A 23,071-nucleotide genomic window follows, 5' to 3' on the forward strand; every position below is an offset into this window, starting at 1 on the left:
TGTGTGTGTGTGTGTGTGTGTGTCTGCTGTAGAGACTGAATGACTATGTAGAGGGTGTGTTAAAGTGAAGCTTGTACTTTGAAGGGGTTTTCTGCTCTCTTCCTCTCTACTCCACAGTGGCTGTCAGCTTTAATTATCTTTGACAAAGGGCCTCCTGAATCCTAATTATACTGAGCTTTGTCTTTCCTGGAGCACCTCACCATTCACTCCAGCAGCATGACGTGCTCACACGTTCCACTGCTCTTCACTCTAAATTAATTGGGTACGTTTGCATTTTTTTCCTCTCTTCTCTTGACATCTTTTGGGAATCAAAGGTCATCATTAGTTCGGGTGAGGATGTAGGGTGACAGAGAGCCAGTCATGCATCAGACGTCAGCGCTGTCATGTGGCTCTCCTGGTTATGACAATGACCAGTCTCTAGTCTCTGTGTACAGTCTTATATGAGGAGATACATACGGACTGGAACAGCTTATTGTGAACGTGTGCCGTTTGTGAAATTGTGGATCACATTGGGATCAATAGTCTGTATGTGTGGACAGTTCAGCTGGTCCAACTCTTCACTTTGACTGATACACCCAGGTATTTGAAACCTTAACTCATCTATTTTTTACCTCGCCAAAAGGTATTTATCATTAAAATAGAAGTAAAGAAGTAAACACAATCAGACATATCCAAAAGATAACAATCATACATTACTATACTGATGATATGTTGAACGTGTTAGAAATACATATCACACAGAACATTCATGTTCCTTTGGACTTGTGTTTCAATCACCTGCTGACTATAAATCAGGGTATAAGTAGCTGATGTAATAAGAAAAATCTTTGAATTCTTTGAACATGTCAACATGTTGCAGGCTCATAAATGAAGATTCATGGACACAGCAGTTTTTCCGGTGTTGTTGATGTTAATTGCTCACTCAGTGATACATTAATTTGCTGCACAATGTGTTCCAGTGTCTGCCCTTTGGCTTTCGCTGTAACTCTGGAGCTGAATTTCCCTCTCAAACCGTTATAGCCTATGTGAAATGACCAGCATGGTGATTAAACATGAGTAATAAATAAATATCTAATAATTATCGGCATGTGAACACTGCACTGAATGTTCGAATAATTTGCAGCTTCCTTTAAATCTGTGTAACAATTTACTGAACTTTGTTAAAGCAGAAGTAAGCGATCCGGTCGTTTTGGCTAACTTCTTGTCAGCCGATGGAGTTAGCAGTCCCCGCCCTCGTCCCTACGTCACCACATTCACGCGCATCCCTTGGCTGCACACACACACAGAGGACCGCCCCTTTATGCCGTTCTCTCTCCTCATTGGATAAAGGTTGTAGGATACAAGGAAAGTTTTCTCCTTGGCTTACAGCAGAGCAGAGTGACTGACAGACCCGTGTTTCAGACCAAACACTCTATATAAGTGATTGCTGTCGGAAGATAGAACTATTTAAGACTTATATTAACACAAACATTCCGCTTACTTCTGCTTTAAGTTGTTCATAATAACTAAGTTCTATGATCAATGAATTTCACTGTCCATTCATCACTAGGAGTGCATTTGGGTTTTGTTCCCCCTCCTTCTTTCTAACAACCAATCAGAGCTTAAAAAAGAATGAGTCATCCCTATAACGTGGTCAGGTCCACACCTCCCCACTAAGATAAAAGTTTCTGTCCCTTCCTTGCTCAGAGTTGCTCTCAGAAACTTCCTAAATCACTCTGAGTTAGGAGCTGAGAATTTGTGAATTACGGACCCAGTTATTTACTCTCCTTTTAGCTCCGCTTTGGGTTCCCACCAACATCTGAGGGAAATATCTGTCTTATAAGCAAGTTGCTATAGTTTTGTCATTTTTTAAATGTTTATTTACTCATAAAAACAGTGTCATGTGTGGAAAATATGCTCATAAGAGCAGTGAGACTGAACCATTGAGCGGTGACCCTATAACAAGCTGAAAGACACTAAATCGCTTTGTATAGGGCTGGACTTACCTGCAGATTAAATTCTCTGTGGGTTTTCCACTACAACAAGTGACACCCTCCCTTTCATAAACACATAGCCTATTGTAACCTTGTCATCCAACTTGCTAATAGGAAAATATTGATTAGAGCAGCTTTAACAAAGCCCTAAAGGCTGCCTACTTCACGTTGCCAAGAACGTTCAGGCGGAGAGAGGCTTTATTTATTGACCTAAAAAAAAAATCACATTTTAACATATTGATTCTAAAAATCCTTACATCAGCCAATAAAATGCCCACGTGGAACTTCCTTTGGCTGATAAAATCTAAGGAAAATGACGTCAAACATCCTAAGCCCTGCAGCTGATATGGAAGGTAAATTCAATCGGTACAGAGCTGTTAGATTTTTTATTTAAAACATATATCTGGCAAAAAAGAAAAAAATGTGGGGGCTTCAGTTCTGCATCTAAAAGCACTGAGATATAATCTTTCCTGTCATGATTGCATTTTTTTCCCTTTCTGTTATTTTTTGCTTGAATGACTCAGTGGAATTATCTTGTATGGAGGATTTACTGTTTGTTAAGATGACTCCCTAAATGTATCATTCTGTGAAGTCAATCTCACCAATTTGGAAACAATAAAAGTCCACAAAAGAAATACTGAATCATCCAGGTCTGTTTCTATCTTTGTCCTGTATGTTATCATTATGTTGCAATTAAAACGTGCTGTAAATGGAACTGGTGTGAGTGAGTCAGACGAAGCATCAGTATCTCCAATCAACAGCTGCATTGTTTTCATGAAGGCATGACGTGCTGGACTCTGTTGTTGCAATCACTATGTTGAATACAGTGATTTGCATTTAGTTGCTGTGTAATTGTACATCTCAGTTTAAAACAATGAGATTTCTGCATCCCCTGACATGTTTGGATGTTTCTGAATGTGAGCTTGATTTGTTTCCATATTATGGACATTTCTTTTTTCTTTTTTTTTTTAAGGTTTTGTTCTTTCAGATTGAAACAAATATAAACCTAGAAAACAACAACTATTGAGGAAGCTGACAGACCTTTGGGAGATATGGCATGTTGCTTAAAGCAGAAGTGAGTGATCCGGTCGTTTTCGCTAATGCTGCGTTCCAGGCAGGCTTTTGAAATCGTAAATTACAGCTTCAAGTCACAACTTACGACTTTGTAGCGTTCCAGGCAACCCACTCGTGTTTTTCCGACCTGTTTTACCGGTGAAAGCAAGGGGGCAGTTGTGGATCTGAGAAGTGAAGCTCACTTCCGCGTTCAAAAAACTGCAATCCCCCCGGCTTCCTCTGGGGGCTGGTGTCAGAAGGGAGCATTCCCCATAGACCCCCATGTTAAAATCGCCGATTTTACATCCTCAGTAAACATGTTAAAAGCCTGGTGTCAGAACGTTTTTTTTTCTCAATCGATAGTTTCTACCCCCGCACACACTCTGAGGGGGGTGAATTTTTTTTAAACTCTACCGTTTTACTGTTATTAGGTTAAAACTCTGGCCAATTAGGGCGCGGAAATGTTGAGTGACAGGCCCGAGCAGCTCCGTGGACAGCTGCTTCGAGGCCAGTGGGCGGGTTCTCGGCGGTTCTCGGCCGGCCAATCCAACATGGCGCTGTCCAGGCCGCCATATTTGAGTCACAAAAACGACTCCCCAAAACCAATGGGTGACGTCACGGACGCTACGTCCATTCTTTTTACAGTCTATGGGTGAAAGTCACTATAACGGCCACTCGTAACTTCCGACCGGTGAACTCGTACCAGATCGAACTGGTACCACTTCACGGTCGGAAAAATACGAGTTTCCTTGAACGCACCATAACAGTCCTCGTCGCTACGTCACCACATTCACGGCGTTCCTTGGCTGCACACACAGCCCTGCATGCCGTTCTCTCTCCTCATTGGATAAAAACTGTAGGATACGATAAATGTTTTCTCTTCGGCTCAGAGCAGAGCAGAGGGACTGAGAGACCCGTGTTTCAGTCCAAACACTCTATGTAAGTGATTGCTGTCGGAAGATATAACTATTTAAGACTTATATTAACACAAATATATCACTCACTTCTGCTTTAAGAGGATCGTGGGTCACATTTTGGACATGAAAAATTATACCACTGTCATATTTACCCAATAAATGTAGGACTAATACCGCCAGAAACAAATTAGCTTAAGTTGGTTCAACATAAAATAAACACATACTATTCCTTTGATGTGCCCTTGAAAACAAAACCATTTGTTACAGATTTTGTTAAAAAGATAATGTTGCAAGCAAGTAGGCTATCCAATAAATAGGAGCTTTAATACAGTGTGCTGATATCCCCTTTTTTCTTTGCAAAAAGCTAATGTTGACCTTGGAAACTGAAATTTCCGCACTTTTGGAAAATATTTGTTGATGCTGTGTTCATTATTTTATTTACTACAAATGTTAAAGCTAATGTTTGTTGATTTTTTTCTTCTTCCATTCAGTTGGTTCAAACTGTTTTTCTTTGATATTTGCAGGATATGTACTTTGAACATGTTAAGGTTAGCAAAACCTAGATCTTTTTTTCTATTTCTCGACCCAAACAAAGTAAAGTGCAAAGTGTGATTCACATTTTCACATGACACACACAAGTAAATACAAAATGGAGAAGGGCAGATTTGGAAGAAGAAGTAAAAGGAGAGAAAACAGTGAGACGGAGGGAGTGATGATACAGAGATTGGGTGATAAATCTTGTTCTGATCAGGTTTCTCTGGTGCCCTCACACCTCAGTCTCTTTCTTGGGGTAATTAATCAATCCCAGACTGGAGGCATTGATCGGCCTCTTGCGGCCCTCGGTATGTTTACACTCCTCGATTGTATTTGCCACTAAGCCCCTCACTGCCGCTCAATCTCATCGGCAGAAAATGTGACACTCCACCCTCTGATGCCATCAGCGAAACAGTGCATCGATTGACATCTCCATGAAAATCAATCTACTTATTTTTTTTTATGTTGTTGTTATTGCACGGGGGATTTGGTTTTGTTATAATCCTTTGTTGTAATCCTGTATTCCAGGTTGCAATACATAAAGTTTTATTGTGAGCAATCAAAACACTCCTGGAATGCAGGGCCATGCATTTCCTCAAAGGCCTTACGTAGATATTTGTTTCATTTTTGATGTTAACTATTTGATTGTTTAAAACAGAACAACTGAAACTGACTCTTTCAGTGCTTAATGTTGTCAGATGTTATGATCATTTACATATGATATGATAACTTCTTCTTTTTTTTCAAAACCTTTTAAAATGGCATAACTTTCAGCTAATTATATCAAAAGTATAAGGAAACTTGTTAATGTTAGCTATATGTGGCAATAGTACAGTTTGCACATAACTGAGTCTTGAAAAAGAGACAGTGACAATATGCCAGCTAATAAAAAAATAAAAAAACTTAGTATTTTAGAAACTATTTTAGAAATTAACAATCGGAGAAAAAGTCAGGAGGCTGCCCTAGAAACATGGTTCTGAAAATGCAAATGGAAATACAAAAAAACATAAACTAAAACCTCACAACACACAAAAAAGTGACCTGTCTGTGGCGCACACTTGTTCAATGCTTTCATCAATATATCACATTGTTCAGATTGACTATTACTGCAAATATGTATTGTTTGCTTAGCCTTAGTCATTTGTTAAGACTTTGCATGAGACCTTTAAGACTCAAAGACAAAAATGACTTGCCAAGAAGATTTAATAAGATTGATGATAAATGTATAAATGTAACACTGATATAGTTCATAAACTGTCCTCAGGGATGCGCTATAGGACACACACAGAGCGACAATGGCATATTTGCAATGGCTTTAATTAAAAAATCTCAAGTCTTTCTTTTCTCTCGACTTCAGGTGTACTCGAAAAATATGAACAGTCTGAATGTCTGTTTGTATTTTTTCCCCCTCTTGTCGCATTTGAGACCAAATACTCAGTGAAGAAAAGCATACAAGAACAGAGTAGGCTACATGGAAATCACTTCCTCCCACACTGCTGAAAAATAAAGAATGACAAGAACAGCAGCACACTGACACAAGGACATGCACACCAATGAAAATCAAAGTCTGAAGGTAATTGTTAGCCTGTCTGCTAAAAAGCAAATAACAAAATTGAACAAAACAATCACCAATCACACCTTGATTTTTACTTGAATGAAAAGCCCTGATCTCCAGCATGCAACTTGAAGTCCCACCCTGGACGATTGTGATTGCTTACCATCTTAAATACCTTACAGGACCAGCTTTGAGTGGGTGGTGTGGTAGCGCATTCTGTTATCCCCCCGCTGAGCTGAACTGTGGAGTCGAGCCTTTTCACTGGCATTTCTGTAGGAAAGAAAAATAAACACACAAATTCTGAAAGAGCAGTACGTGTGAAAAGTATACAGGGGACATGCATCTTATCACTGCCCGGCACACATGGTGCTTTATCAGTTGATAAACACTCGGATGTCAGTGGTCACATAATATTTCTGCTTGTGTTCCCAGGCCGGTAATGAGAGGTTCATTCAGTTTCTTTTCCATTCAACGCACAGATTGTTTGACGAACCTGTCTCAGCTTTGATTGTCATAACCACAAATGAACCCTGCTTAGCCACCCAGGTCAGGCTACATAAATGTCATACATTTTTCATGCAGCATCACACTTACTGACAAAGGTATTTCTTTGTAGTGCGTGAATTGAAATCACGCCTCATATTTCATTAGACACTCGCAAAGTCTTCGGCCTGTGGTCAGATGGGCTGTATGTTTTATTCATGTCCTCTGAACATCTGCTTGTCCGGATGTCAAAAATCATCAGGCTCCCCCAGGACTCCTGCTTGACTGGTTGTAAATGAACTCCAAAGCCGAGAACTCAAAACAACCTGTCAGGACTCTCCACCACCAGAGGAATCTTTCAATACAGAGGCAAGAGGTGAGCTGGGTAACTAAGATCTTGTGCTGGAAAAGAGCGATGAAAGTCAACTTTGGACGCATACAAGGTTGTTATCTTTTTTCAAAAATAGAAGAAAAAAAACAAACACTCTGAATCAGTTGGTGTGATACTGTGAAAATATTTCTAATACAAGTACAAGCGTCTTCTTCCCACAGCTTTTGGTGTGTTTTGACACTGCTGTTCACTCTGGCTCCTGGTCGACAAGTCTCCCTGAGTCACTGGAGGCTTGTGCCAACTGGAGGGAAAGAGCCTGACCACTAACAAGTGTTCACTGACTCATAGCACCACAGTATGTCCCACTGTGTGAGCGTGCATGTGCATGTGTGTCTTTATATGCTTTTCCATTATATACTATTCTATTTCTCACTTTGCGACCATCCCACAGAAAACGTGTTCCTTTATGAATTATGATGTGTTTCAGCTCACATGCATTGCCCTCCAAAACTACTGTCAGCTGGAAAGATGCTGGAAACAGGAAACAAAATATGTCAACACAACCAATAAAAATTAGTGGAGTGGTGTTTTGAGAAATTATGTCTTGGTTTTTAGCATCCACTCTTCCAAGAGTGGTAATAATCAATATTTTTCGTAATAATAAAGTCCCCCTTTCACATACCGGTAGTTTTTTTAAAATATAAAAATATTTCTCTCTTAGGCCATGATATTAATTGTATCATGATTGGCTACAGATTAAAAGGATACAGTTAAAGGTTATGAGAAAAAATACATCTTAAGATATTTATGAAGAGTTAAACACAATGGGCTCTATTTTCGTAAACTAGCGCAGGCGCAGCGGATCAGGCCTGCGCTTCGCGTTCGCTTCGCCAACGAGGCGTGTCCAGGAGCAGTTTGCAATTTTCCTTCGAAGCCATGCGGGGCGCATCCCGCGTACTTCCCTCCCACTGGCGCAAATGGCATAGAGGGAGGAGAGAAGGCGTGGAGTGGGTTTGACACAGCCGAGTCAGATCTTCACCAATCAAATGAGCTCCTCTCCTCGCCTTTAAATCTGCCGCGCGCGCGAGGCGCACGTTTGATTTCACCGTGGAAGAGGGAGGCAATTGACTTGGTGTGCACACGTCACCAAGACCTCACAGGCAGGTTTCCACAGTTCCAGGCACATTTAAATGGAATTAATAATCACAATAACCACTATTTATTGTATCTGAATCAGCACATACACGTTTATCTATATCGATTGTCCCGTCACACTGATGACAGATCAAAGGCTGTCGGCATGCGTAATGGAAACTCAACCTGACTGAATTTGTTGGTTGGAGCTGGCGAGCTTTCGACGCACTCTCCGCGTGGTCTATCGGCAACAAATTGTCACTGCGCCAAGGTGAATCTGTCGACACCTCCCCCTGCTGCGCGACCACTCCCATCTCGGCGCACAGCAGTCTGCCAATTTACCGAATCCGCTGCGCACGTTGTTGCACTGGAGGAAAATGCCACTGCGCCAGCTGCGCCAGGGCTCGCCTCGCTGCGCCCCCCTGAGTTGCGCCAGGAAAATAGGGCCCAATAACTAATCTGGAGCCAGTTGCACCACATGTCATTAAAGTTAGGACTTTTCCTACTTTTAACATTAGTAAATAAATTCAAGGAGTTCACAGTTATTATGCAGTTATGTCTTCATATTTACACACGTCACTGCCAGGTGTATTGTTCAATGAACCAACTGACAAAGCTAATGTTAGCTTGCTAATATATGTCCTGGTAAGAGTGAAAAGCAGCAGTGAAAAATCTGTTTAAAAAATTGAAGATTTAGATGTTTTAAATGTAGTGAGGACATTATTATTTGCAATGCAAGTTCAGACTTTATAGGCTATGGATTTAAGGATAATTCATGCAACTGTATCCAAAACTAAAAACGTCATCAGGACTGAGAGGATGTAGTTATGTAGTTTAATCAATGACTGTATCTGAAGATGGATGACCCATCTCCATTTCTTCCCACTGTACAAAAAATGAAGCCAAAAATATTGAGCTCTGTCAATCTTTGCCTTCGTGATCGGAAAGTAGCTTGACCAGGCTACAAGTCAATCACAGCTGTCAATCATGATGTTGAACTGCAGTTTTATCGATCAGATAACTAATCAGAAAATGTTAATGTATTTTACATGAACTCTGACTTTTTTTAGTTTGACTCACGTCTCGCTAACAAGGGGGGGGGGGGGGGGGGGGGGGGGGCATGGTTCATGGCCTATTCTGCAGCCTGCCACTAGGGGGCAATCAAGATGATTTGGCTTCATTGCTGTGTCATCCATTGGGTTTAATCAAAAACAACTGCCATATTCTGATCCATGTGATAAATCCTGACTCGTGCACAGAAGTATGTGACATCAGCCTCTATCAGCTGGGCTGCATGTTCCTTAAAATCAATAAGAAGGAAGACAAACCAACAAATGGGCTTTTGAAATCTCCATCACATACAGTATGTTAAGACGATGGGGAAACATGGTTTTCCTTTAAAGCTCTATCTGCACTGTCTGTATTTAAGTGGCTCAAATTTTAACAGGGATTAAATTACTGGCACAAAAGTACAATAGAAAATACTTTACACTTCCCACTATTAAGGACAGGAAGGAAGGATGGAGATGGAGGAGTGAGAGATACTAACTGTGAGTAACTGGTGCTAATTATGGAGCTATAAAAATCTATACAGTGGATTTTTAAACTCAACATGCTGCTGTTTTCAGTGGAAATTGTGGACATCAGATGTGACACTGATGGTGTGGTGCACCAACACAGTAATATTGTTGTTATAAAACCAAAACATTGAGCTGAAAGTGCTCTAAAATGCCTCCTAGTGCTGAGGGAACCCACTCACTCACCACAAGCGACAATTTCACATGTCACATTACATAATACAAATCATTGATTAGAGCCTCCTTAAACGTGATATCCTGCGCTCAAGTAACATTATTTAACTTCTCTCCGGAGCTGTGGATTGATTAGATTTTTGTTCAAGGTGATCGTAACCTCCTTCACACTGTGACTGTGATACATCAGGAATTTCTTTGCATTCAGAACAAACATTGATCAGGATGGGATTAGGATTAACAAGGATGAAATGATTAGAATTTGGTCGACAAAGGTCAAGGTCACCATGATCTCATAAAAACACATTTATGCGCATAATAACACATCACACATTAATTATGACAGAGTTTAACACAAATAAGATAAAAACTGATGACATTTTGTATCCAAATGGTCAAAGGCCGACGTCACTGTGACATTGCAATGAAGACACGTTTGGCTATTATTCATTGCTCTAACTCGGGAAGGAGAGATTGGACCCATATTTCCTGCAAGTTGGCTGGTTGATGGAGGCATAAAACTGGGAGGTGGTAATTCTGCTCTCTGCTCCAGCAGAATGATAATGGTTGCAGCCAGGCCAGTGTTGACAAAGCGCTGTGGAGATACGTCTTGTTATGTTAGACCAGACTATACCTGACACCACTTAGGATCTTAGTTTTTAAAATGAAATCATGTTCACTCCTTAAAGCAGCCCAGAATATATTCATTACTAATGTCAGCTGGTCTGCATGTTACACACATCGGCAGTATACTGTATGTTCTGCTCATGCATTCAATATATGATTTCTGGATCTCGATATCTGATGCACTCTCATTCATCTTCTCCAATGCAGTGGACACAAATATGGCAATATTTGGTGTAACCTCCTCAGAACATTGCTTCATTACTTCATATCACTCAAATGCTATAGCGTTTGCTTCATCGTTAGCTTGGCAATTAATCATCATGCTTATCTGTGCCTCAGTCCTTTTTACATGATGGATCACAGAGGTTATAAAGATGTCTTCAAATTAAGAAACCAAGATAAAATCAAGATTCAATGTAAATGGATATTAGAAAATATAACAAAATTGAATTTCCATCCACTTATTATTTGGATAATGAGTCTCAGCAGGCATGTCCATGTCTCACATTGATATATTTCTCTGTATTTCTTTTCCATGAGTGATGTATAGAGTAGGCATTATGACAGGGGGGGTAGGGGGTCTGCAATTATGCAGCACAGGTGTGTACGTGTTGAACCTATTATTCAAGTGCATATATTTATATTAAAATAAATCATTGAAAATGAGATCTTTTATATTTATTGTCAAATATACAGCTGATCTTTTTTATATTTATTTTATCATAGCACTTTTAACTACGTCTTGCTGAGAGTGAACAGTTGTTTCTGGCACATTTTAATGAATCAAACCAAAAAAACAAAACATTATTCCATTTGAGCGTCCTTTTTTTTCCTTTCATTCTGCAATCAGCCCACCCTCCTCCTCCTCCTCCTCCTGGACAAACAAGGCTCTCCATGTTTTTCCTTCCTGTTCATCTATCTCTCCACCTGGCGAGAGGTGCCGTGGACACAGAGTGACAGCCTCTGCATTTATGTGCATATAATCATCTGCCCTCCTCATGAGGAATTAGCCTTTCATCACTCAAAGCTCAGACAAAAAAAACCCAAAAACCCACTGTGCTGAAGTTTTATCATTTTGTTTCAAATCTTTAAAAATCAATAAGGACTTGGATTATTTCATGAATAAATTGAAATTAAATTGTAGCCTACATTTTAAGCCAACTAGTACTGACTTATTACAACACTAGCACCAACAGTTTAGATTTCTTTCTACTTTACAGCTGCAGGTGGTAAATGAATATTGGTGGTTGTGTGATTTTATTTTATTTTCTCTTTAAATGCCTCAGTGTTTCATCAGTATATTTGTGTGAAGTCATCCTTCACTGCCAGCTCCTAGTGACTCCCTCCTTCCTTTCACTGGCTCTATAGATTTTCTCCAAATGATAAATTGGACACAGGGAACCACTAAGGTGTGACCAGGTGCCAAAGGAGTATAGCTTTTGGTCTTTAATGAGCCTAATTATGCTCAAGACCTTTAAAGCAGTTTGGATAACTGTTAATAACATGTTGTTGGATATAACGTCGCAATCAGAGTGTTAAAAGCCCGTGGAGATGATCCAAACTTCACCTCCTGGCTTCACAAACAAGCGCATAAAATAAGGAAGTCACGTTTCAAAGCTTCAAAGTTGCATCGGTGTTGGTATGTTGTTCACTTTCTCTCTTTTGATTGAAGAAATGCATGGTCTCCAACCCATCCATCACCTCCACCCCTCCCCTCACTCTCCAAACACTGAAGCGGGTAACGCTTAATTTCTAGCCCATTCTCTCCTGTGGCACGGTGGTGGGCAGAAACTTGTGCGGCTGACTTTGTGAAACACAACCACTAAACGCAGATTGTTTAGTGTTTTTTTTTCCTTCTCACAAAGTCTTTTGCTGTTGTTTTCCTCGCGGTGAGAAAGTGGAGATGAACCACTTAGACGGATATTGCAGCGCGTAAAGATTGTGGATGCTTACTTTTGCGCATGGACATTTAAATGACTATTTCGCCTCCAAAAGTTGCAGTGCAATAGAAGACCGGGTCAGATTCTCATCTCTGCAAAGATATCGCCCACAAGCAGGCTGGAAGACCATCCACTCCGGAGAACACCGCGAGTCCGCAGAGCGCAGATGATCGCAACTGGTGTTTGTGGCGTCGCGCTGGTGCTGGTGTTGGTGGTTCTGATCCCGGTCGTGGTGAACTCCGCCGGGACTCCTGCCCGCTACGAGATGCTCGGATCCTGTCAGATGGTCTGTGACTCCCACGGGACCGCGGCCACGGCCACGGCCAAGGCGACGAACCCGATCAAAGACAACCGACTGGTTCAGTCGCTTCCGACGTTCATCCAGGGTCCTCAGGGGGAGCCGGGGCGCGCCGGGAAGGTGGGCTCGAGGGGTCCGCCCGGAGAGCCCGGACCACCCGGACCTGCAGGTCCGCCCGGGGACAGAGGCGCACCGGGTCCCCAGGGTCCACCCGGAGTACCTGGAATAAATGGGCCCAACGGTGCCATCAGCGCTGCCACTTACAACACGGTCCCAAAGATTGCGTTTTATGCAGGACTGAAGAAGCAGCATGAGGGATACGAGGTGCTGAAATTCGACGACGTGGTCACAAATCTTGGCAACCACTATGACCCCGCCACAGGGAAATTCACCTGCTCGATACCGGGAATTTACTTCTTTGTTTACCATGTGTTGATGCGGGGCGGAGATGGAACCAGCATGTGGGCTGACCTCTGTAAGAACAACCAGGTATGACGCTCCACGGTGGAGTTTTACTCACTCAGCACTTCATGGTGTTTTTGTACGATAAAAAAAGCCAAAGACGCACTAATTGTAGTAACAAATTTAAATTCCCACATTTTTACGCACAGGTTTTACGCATGGCTGCGCACAGAGGGACACTGCCAGAATGCACTCCACACACATTTTGAAGTAAAAGAAAAAGAAAGAAAGAGTTGTTTTAGGGTTATTTTAAGAATGAAATTAAACGGACAGGTCTCTCATAAGTTGTCCGCACCCGTTTCACCAACAGAAATCACACTTTTGTCTTCCAGGTGAGAGCCAGCGCCATCGCCCAGGACGCCGACCAGAACTACGACTACGCCAGCAACAGTGCGGTCCTACACCTGGAGCCCGGGGACGAGATATACATCAAGCTGGACGGCGGGAAGGCACACGGGGGGAACAACAACAAGTACAGCACCTTCTCCGGCTTCATGTTGTACGCTGATTGAAAAGCGGGAAGAGATCTTGCTGAGGGAGGGGGATCTGCTCTGCATATAGCTTGCTTCATCGCTTGGTCTCTCAGTTCAGTGTCAGATGGATTATTAGAGACAGAGCTCAACATCTCCATATTGCAAAAAAAGAGTGAAAGAAGATGTGGAGGAGGTCATGTGGAAAAAAAAGAGAGACAAGGACTGTATTTTGCAATAGCGATGCGTTCACAGTGTCATTACAGGATAGTAATAATGAATTTTACTTTGTACAGCATTGACTTGTACCCTTGTCAGATTGATTAGTGCACATGAATGAACTCGAGCTCCACAATTTAAGTTTGCTGATGTGAAACATACTGTAGCTGCTGTGGTTAACACATACTGAGTGAATGTAGATTAAAAGTTCAACGTATTGACTTTTAATACTGAAGTATAGATCCTAAAATGATTAGTCACATAATCACCACTCTGTTCACAGTGTTGTTAGTCCATGCGTGTGCTTTATTTCTCAAAAATATGTGATAGTTGTTGCACTCTGGGTGAAGATGTTCAAAGATGTAGTGATGATGCATGATTATCAAAAGTTTAACTCTGTGCAGCATAGAAAAAAAGAAAAAGAAAAGAAAACTTTAAAAGAGCAGTAGAAATCTGTAACAAGGGCCATTCTGATGTTCACATTGAAGCACTGCCACAAACTGATCATCGCAACTCATTTTTCTCGTCTGTCTCAACGCGACAGCTGGTTGGGGCAACAGGGTGGTCGGATAGTTAGTCACCGTCACAAAGCTGGACAGTCATATGGACAGAAATGTTTCCTCGAGATCAACAACATTCATCGATCTGCCCGCTGATTGTTAAGCCCCCCCCCACCCCCACCCAGATAGAAAGACTGTTGGCTAGAATGTAAAATACAGTGTAAAATGAAATCCTCTCTGGCTCACTCTTTTGTCATCCTCGCTGGAAGATTAATCAAAGTTATATAGTTTTTCACGGCGCACCAGTCAGCTGTGGCAATCACGCCATTGATCATGTGGTGAAGTCACCCTGTGAAGCCACCTGTTCCCAGGTGAGAGGAGAACGTGTCCTTCATCTGGACCTGCCAGACAGTCAGCCTCCCATAGACACCCAGGCACCCACTGAGGGGCAACAGGACAACTCATCTAACACAGCCGCAATGTGTCGAGAGCAGAGCAGCATACTGATTACTAAAAACCCTCATTATTTTCCCCCTCCATACAGCGTGTTTGCAGAAATGTCACTTAGAAATACAAAGACGGCAGCAACGACACCGACATTGCAATTGAAAAATCAATTAGCGGCGAATTTGTCAGCACCATTGTCGACAAAACCTCCACAGAGCGGGAATATTTGTCTTAGATTGCTTTCACATTTCAGCAGGAAATGTGTTTTTGGTTTTGCTTTTAATTGTGGCATTAATGGGACCAAAACAAGACTGCTAATGAGAGGCACTGTGATCCTGAGAGGCTCCTTTATATAATTTGCTTACAAAGTGAATAACGTATAATCACAATTTTAAATTAAGCTTTAATTAATATGGGTGCTCTGTATAAACTCTTCCACCTGGAGGAAACCACAGCCTGTAATTATTAAGATCAAATTACAAAACATTTTGCTTTGCTGGAAAATGTAAGAACATTCACATTTAAGACAAAGATGCTGTGAGCTTATTGGCTTTTTAGGGGCCCAAATGCACATTCATGACTCACTTTGGACTGTAATTATTGCAAAGATACGAAAAATTAATAATTGTTCATTCATCATGTGAAGATAAACGCTACATTGCATACAACGGCCGCCTCCCGTCTCTTCTTATCTTATTTGAAGGTCAGCCAGTGTTTGGGGTTGTCAATGAGTATCTTATCCACCTGGTGCTGCGAGATGCCCCTCATCAGCATCTTGGGCACAATGTTCTTCAGGATGTGAGAGTAGCCGTGGCCTCCGTACTTGGTCAGGCGGTTCTTGGTGTGGATGTCGTGTGCGATTACAATCTTGTCCTCGTAGCCTTCCTTCACCAGGAACGCCAAGCTGAACACACACAAAGAAACTTGAACAACTAACATCACTCATAGTTTTACGCTTGAACATGCGTCATTTGCAAATTGGCCTTCATGTGTTACTAAACGTGGCGCGCATTTTTTTCTACATAAAATGCACACACTGACATAATGTGTCATGAGATTCTCTTAAATTATAGGAAAGTGAAATCAAACCAGACGCAAAGTCACTCTGAAAAGACACATTTGACTCAGACCGGTGATACTCACGCTTTGACTCTCTGGCTGTCGCTGGGCATGTCCAGCTCCAGGTTATATGGGTAGTTCAGCATCTCCGTCCCAAACAGATCGTACTCCAGGTAACTGCCCAGTTTAGCAAACTCAAGCAGTTCACCCTCATCAAATATGGTCCTGCAGGAAGAGACCAGAAAGAAGACCATGTAAAGATGCTAAATGCCTTTTTTTCAGTTTCCTAATCATGCAAAGTAGAAGCAACGCAAAAACAGTGACTCAGTTATTCTGTTGTGTAAAAACAAGAGTTTCCACTTGTTTTCACTTCTTTTAACTGTTTTTTCAAAGAAAACATCAGTTTAAACAACATGTGTATACAGAGGACATAGATCCCTGCTGTTTTATGGTAAACTTTTACAGTGCAGCTCAAAAACTGTTTTCAGTGATGTTATGTGAATAGATGAACAAGGAAAAAATTGCAAATTCGTTGTTAATCTTACAGATTTTCTCAGAACAGCTGCTTTATTCCAGCACGTACAGAAATAAATTAATGTACTGTAGAGATGTTTTGAAACCCATAAACGATCAATTTCAACATTTATTCAAAGTAAAAACCAAAGAGAGAAACAGACTCTAGTGTTACAAGTAGCAACAATGTGGCCTCAACTCTGAGACTTAAAAGAGTATAAAAATAAAAATTGTATTTTTAAAAAAAAGTTGAAGACACAGTCAATAAAATCTGTTAATTCATTTCAAATGCAGTCAGGGTTGTCTCACCTGTCCAGGTGGGACATGACAGTTTTGCTGATGTCACCACCGGCCTCCTGGAGAATCCGGACGACTTCAGCCGGAGCGGCAGGGTTTCTGCCGGGATGGATGATGACGGGGCAGCCGAGCTGAGTCTGAGCGTGAGCCGTGGCCCTCAGCACCTTCTTCTCGCTCTCTGTGATGGGCCAGCCGGTGCCGATCTCTCCGATCACACCACAGCGGATGTCTGTGCCGTCTGCACCGTGGAGCACCTCGCTGACGATGATGTCTGTGAGCTGATGCACAGGAAATCAAGGGGTTAATTAAACATGAAAACATTGTAAGAATATGACACTTCTCTGTTTCATCTCTTAATTCACGCTTGATGCATTCTTCCTATCTTATGACTGAAACTTACGACATCATATTCATTAATTAGGTTGAGGTAATTCAGGTAGAGATGTAATTTACAATGTAGCAGAGCAAACGATGATAAGTTCAAATGTCTTACACACAAGAAACAATAATGTTGAGCTTATACATTCAAGTGTCAATAATTAAAAACAATAAAAGCCATATAAAAAATAAAAACTTTAACAATAACTCAAATATGAAGCTTCTACAGTTTACTTGAACTAGTTTTAAAGGGATAGTTCAACATTTTGCTAAATTCACCTATTGCCAAAGGTACTGAACCTACTCCTATGACTATAAGGATTATGGCCCATAATCCTTATAGTCATAGGAGTGGGTTCATTACCTTTAATTGTCAGTGCAAGCTGTTTTGAGAACCACGGGGCAGAGACGCTATGAAATAATCATGTATATTAACATTACAACACATGAAGCAAATACTCGACTCAGTCCAAATCACATGTCTGGAATGTAGTTCTGGCTACTCATTTGCATTGAAAACAACTCCATCTCTTATTATTTCATAGTGTGGTGAATGTGCAGGTCACATCTTGTCCATGAGAGCATTTTGGAGTTGTTGGATTGTGTATTTGATGAGTTTGATGAGGGACATCGGACCTGTACCATTCACGTCCATTGTGTTCACTGAGCAACTCGTGTCTCTGCCCCGCGGATCTCAAAACAACATGCACCGATATTTAAAGGTTATGAACCTACTGCTATGGCTATAGGGATTATGGAAACAGGCGGATTTGCCAAAATGTTGAACTATCCCTTTCAGTTTCCTGACAAAAGTGTGTGTGAGACTATAGCTGCAGCATCACTTGGTGTCAGACTGGGCCACACCTTCTCCACACTCATCTTCTTGGTGGCCTCAGTGTGGGTGCAGTCCACATAGTACCCTGCTCCTGCAATGACGTGGACCCCGGTGTCCTTGGCCAACTGCCGCAGGGTGGGCAGGTCCCGGTCGATTCCCGTGGTGGTGTTCTCCACTATGGTGCCCCCGCCCGCCTTCCTGTAGACCAGCAGCTCGTCCCGCACGGCGCTGATCTCCTGCTGCAGGAGCAGGTTCTCGTGGCAGCTGTAGGGGTTCTGTCTCAGCCAGTGCATGTGCTGCATCTGGAAAGGGTTCTCCGCCACCGCCTCGTCGCCCGGCGGAGGAGGGAAGTAGCAGCACTCGAAGCTCATGGTCAGGTGCTCGTGGGTCATCGTGCGGCCCAGCTGGTCCGGATCCACCAGACCCAGGACGGTCTGGACCTTCCCGCTCAACGCTGACATGATGCTGCTGCCTCAACCTGAGACGACACAGTGAAATCAGTGATTTATTTACAGCTGAGACAAAATACCACACCTGATAAAGCTGGTTAAAGGGATAGTTCAACATTTTGGCAAATTGGCCCATTGCCATAATCGCTATAGTTTTAGGACTACTGTATGTTCGTTACCTTTAATTGTCGGTGCAAGCTATTTTTAGAGCGGCGGAGCAGAGCTGCTCAGAGCTACGCTACGGAGGCTAATGGGATTTCTTGGTTTCCCTCATCAAACTCATCAAATGCACAATCTAACGACTCCAAAACGCTCTGGTGGACAAGTTGTGACCTGCACATTCACCACGCTATGAGATAATAACAGGACGTTACGAGACAGAGTTTTCGAGGGAAATGCAGAGACTGCTTGCCGAAAAACTGCGCATGAATGGCTGATGCAGTTTTTGCATGAATTTACCTTGAAAACCACTAAACTGCAATTAAAGGTAACGAACCTACTCCTAAAACTATAGGGATTATGGCAACGGGCGAATTTGCCAAAATGTTGAACTATCCCTTTAAGCGGATCATTACAACAGAGGGGTGTGTTTGCAACTCATTGACCAGGGTGACGTCATCGTCAGTGCAGGACCGAGACCTTTGAACTGCAAAGTGCAAAATGCAAATCCTCATGAAAGCCTATGTCTAACTATAGGCCTATTATCTAATGTCCTCCCGTTTACTCCATGTGCTCTGTTTTGCAAGATGTGAGCAACTGTTGCAGGCAGCTCTGCATTAGTTCACTAGCAAACAGCTGCGTTTTCTGAAAGCACTGCAACATGAAAATTAAAAGTTGGAGGAACAGCACGAGCGAAACCAACACTTTCATCAGCTTAAACTTTGACGTGTTTCCGCTGTTTTCACTCCTGAAACACACTTCTGACCTTGTAGTAGGCTACCTGCTTTGATCGATCCGCTGCCTCGTCTTCTGCACCAGTCGAGCAGCACACACACATACACACACTGTCAGACTATCCACCACTCACAGATTAGGACCATATATCGCGAGAGGTGCCAGAAATCGCGAGACTTTCAACAGTTCGACTGTTTTAATTTAATTTAATTTAATTTAATTTAATTTAATTTAATTTAATTTAATTTAATTTAATTTAATTTAATTTAATTTAATTTAATTTAATTTGTCTAAACATTTTAATACAAATTCCTTATTTCCTATTCATTTCAGACTGTAAAAATATTTTTGAACGATAAAGTTTTTGAAGAAAAGGGGAAAAAAACTTCCTGTTTCTCTATTCGCTTGGTAGGAAACTAACCAATCAGTGACGAGGAGGACTCACTCTGAGTAGGATAAGCAGAGATTGATTCAGGAGGTTACTGAAACTGTACTTTAAAGATGCACATTTAAATATACTTTGTATCAACATAAATACCTATGTAAATAATTAACTGCATATACACTGCATGTACTTTCACTGAATTAACTTAAATATACAATTTGAATTAACATCTTAACCTTACAATTATTTGATAAAGTCATTGATAAAGAGAGAGTTTCTGACATTTTAACAGACAAAATGTTAGAAAATCATTGGACCTTTAAATGTTAACGTCTTTATTAAAAAGTTACAATTATCCATCAAGGCAGTGGTTGTCAATGTTAAAGATCTCTTCATGGATGGACTTGGGGTGGTCAGAGGTCTAAGAGTCACCTGGAGGGTTAGATGAACACAACCTTGGCCAGGAAACGGCAACATTTCTGTCTTTAACTTGACAAATACTGTATTTGGCATGGCTATTATTTTGTAAAGCGGTTAGTTTGAATTTCTAAACCTTTTATAAATGGTAGATATTAGAAAGTGGAATTTAATAGTTTTACTTGAAAGCACAAGTAATTTAATATACTTACCGATTTACATAACCACAACAAATTACAGGCCTGGAGACTTAAATTCAGTCACTGGCAAATGGGTAATGAGCTGTCCTTTAAAAATCTGGCAAATATCATGTTTTAGTAATTTGACGAGAACATGTGAAGATGATGCAGGGTTTGGGAGACAGACTGTGACTCTTTGTTTCTGTGCTGTACACTGAGCAGATGGTCCCCGCGGCAGCGTTTGGTCTGCTGTTGCAGGGAACTGCCCTGTGAACACTCACCATTGCACTGACCATCTCATCTCTGCAAATGGCTGAGCACACGACCATCCCCATACTGTAACGCCTGTGCCATCCGTTGGTCGGCGAGATGACAAGAACAGAGCAGCAGCTGCGATTTAAGGGAAACATACTGTGTTCACTTTTCATGTTCTAGCCTGGATGAAATGTTCTGGCCTTTATTAGCTAAGGTGTGGAAGGTGATGAGGGTTTAAATGAAGTGTCATTCTTTTTAAACCTGTTTGAAAACAAGAGCTGAGCAATCGAGATCTGTGGATTTAGCTATTTCTGTCAGTTTAGCACTTTTTATGATTTGCTTTGATCTTTTATTGAGAACTTTGTGAATCACCTGATCTTGAAAGGTGCCACAGAATAAATTTTACTTAACTGCGAGAACTTTAAAGACCTTTACAGTAGTTTGTGTTGTAACTTTACTAAATTGAAATGAATTTAGAAATATAGGCTACAGTGTATTGAAACTCAATACAAACTACTGATCTGTGAAATAAAACTGGCAAATACCACAAGCTACTACATTAACATATTATAAGCAATGCTGCTGACAATAAACAGAAAAACATCAGCCACTGTGATGTCTGAAGGCAGCAGGGATGCAACATGAATTTACAGACTCGAAACAGACTACCCATGGTAAATTAGTTTTTGGAGTGCTGCTACTCATGAGCAGCATCCCACTGCAGGGTTCCTCATTAGCGACAAGAGAAGCTGGTCACTTTCATTCATCTGCATGGCCGACATGTTGTTTCGGCTGGACACAAACACAGGGAGGTTCTCAAGGAGAGGGGATGACTAAAACAGCGCTCTCTCCTGTGGCCTGAACAGCTCAGATATTAAAGAGAATTTGAGTTTTTGTCATTTTTTGGGACTCTGCCGTGATTTTACTACCAGGTTTGTTGATCAGTCCTGATACAAAAGAAATCATGTTTAGGAATGTAAACCAAAATTACGGCCTAGCTATATGCTCTGAACTCACTGTTAAATTAATGCTAAACACAGCATTTCCTTTTGTTTTTTAACTGTGTTTCCATACAGAATTTTCCATATATATTGAATTGAAAGAAAAAGGCTCTGACAGGTCAGTGGGAGGTAGAGGAGGAGGAGGAAGTCAGAGTGTTGTGATCTGGTGCCCTCTGCAGACCGAGAGGGGGCACATGTTTTACAGTAGAGTTACTGTGAAATATAATTATCTAAACCATTATAAATAACAACACACAGTAGACCACTCCTATGAATGGTGCTTGAACTGCTTTTATATATTTATTTTCTACTCTTAACAAGCATATAAAGCGCTTTACTCGAAAGTAGAGATATACACATGGTAGTGCTCTGGCCTGAGGGCAGACTGGGCTATTCTCAGTCAATTTAAAATGACATGAATGACAATAAATGCCAGTGGCTTGGTCTGGTGTCGTGTCTGTTGTTTCTGCTCTTTATCTCATTTTCACGCCGATTATAGGCCGTCAAGTGCCCACCAGCATTGTGAATCAATAGGCATGTTTGTTTCAAGAAATACCAGTGCGATCCTGAATTATGGGAACAATGAAACTGATGAATTGCAAACGTCACCCTGAATTACAGCGTTTAAGCAGATGCACATGTTTGGTGGTGATACACAGACTAGAAAATGTAATTAACATTAGCTTTCATCTAAGTTTTATTCAGTCAGGAGGAGGGACCCTTCAGAGTAACTAAGAATCATCAACATATTATAAACATTACTAGACCAAAAAATATGTCAACACCTGAAGTGTCGCATCTCCTTTCAAGACCACAGGTATTAGAGATGTTGACTGTCAGGATTTGCTCCCATTCACCCTGCAACAGCATTAGTGAGGTCAGCCTGATGTGGAGTGATAAGGCCCAACTCTCTGTCTGCGTTACACTTCATCCCAAAGCCATTAGATACGGTTCAGGTCAGTTTGCAGGCCAGTTATTCTGAGCTGGATTTCTTTACAGCCTTGACTTTGGTAACAAGCTAAGTTTGTTTTCATATTAAAGTTCTTCCCATAAAGTTTGAGGATCATAATTGTAACTTTAGGGTCGATCAAACTGGTCAATCAAACTGGCACATTTGTCCGCATCGGCCTCTGATGAGCTGGTTTGAGAGATGGCATGCCGTTCATGCGTGTCACGCAAATCACTTTTCCACGGGCCCATGTGACAGGCCCAAGATGTTCCTTTTCATGCCACTTTCTGTATAAAACTCCCAACGGCAGAAACATTCACACAGTGTCTGTGAGAACATTGCCTCAGGGACAAGGAACAAACTTCATCATGGCCGCGAGGACTTTGGTTGTGGCCTGTGCTCTCTTTCTTGGAACGTGCTTCATCATGCACGGCCAAACGACAGAAACGACACATGCCTTCTGCAAGATCGTCTGGCAAGAATTTAGTTTTTCATTTGATTTTCCATTATAGATAGATAGATAGATAGATAGATAGATAGATAGATAGATAGATAGATAGATAGATCGATAGATCGATAGATCGATAGATAGATAGCTATAAATATGTTTTACTCTCTCTGTTCCCAGGTTGGTTGCAGTGCCATGTGAGCAAGTCAAAATGGCCATCGTGACTCAGATTAAAGCAATGGGCTCATACAAGGTAAGAAAGTTGATAAAGAGTAACTTCACACATTAGTTACTGATTTATTTTATTGACTAACTTTT

At 41.4% G+C, this 23,071-nt stretch overlaps 2 protein-coding genes across 3 annotated transcripts; one reads left to right on the forward strand and one right to left on the reverse strand.

Moving 5' to 3' along the window:
• Nucleotides 1–12,464: 12,464 nt before the first annotated feature.
• On the forward strand, nt 12,465–13,570 carry c1ql3b (complement component 1, q subcomponent-like 3b; the record flags this gene model as incomplete). The annotated part of the gene is made up of 2 exons (XM_083990875.1): nt 12,465–13,085; nt 13,391–13,570. 2 exons carry the CDS (start codon nt 12,465–12,467, stop codon nt 13,568–13,570), a joined length of 801 nt encoding a protein of 266 aa, XP_083847001.1.
• Nucleotides 13,571–13,897: 327 nt separating this feature from the next.
• On the reverse strand, nt 13,898–19,235 carry pter (phosphotriesterase related). Of its 2 annotated transcripts, none has more exons than XM_083990874.1 (5): nt 19,151–19,228; nt 17,806–18,254; nt 16,576–16,841; nt 15,838–15,978; nt 13,898–15,598 (listed from the first exon to the last, which is right to left on the reverse strand). In XM_083990874.1, exons 2-5 carry the CDS (start codon nt 18,235–18,237, stop codon nt 15,388–15,390), a joined length of 1,050 nt encoding a protein of 349 aa, XP_083847000.1. In that variant the 5' UTR covers nt 18,238–18,254; nt 19,151–19,228; the 3' UTR covers nt 13,898–15,387. The 2 variants fall into 2 exon arrangements, with proteins under 2 accessions (XP_083847000.1, XP_083846999.1); XM_083990873.1 differs by having other exon boundaries at nt 13,899–15,598; nt 19,166–19,235.
• Nucleotides 19,236–23,071: the final 3,836 nt, after the last annotated feature.

This window comes from Trachurus trachurus (genome assembly GCF_905171665.1).
Source record: "Trachurus trachurus genome assembly, chromosome: 17".
Classification (NCBI taxonomy): domain Eukaryota; kingdom Metazoa; phylum Chordata; class Actinopteri; order Carangiformes; family Carangidae; genus Trachurus; species Trachurus trachurus.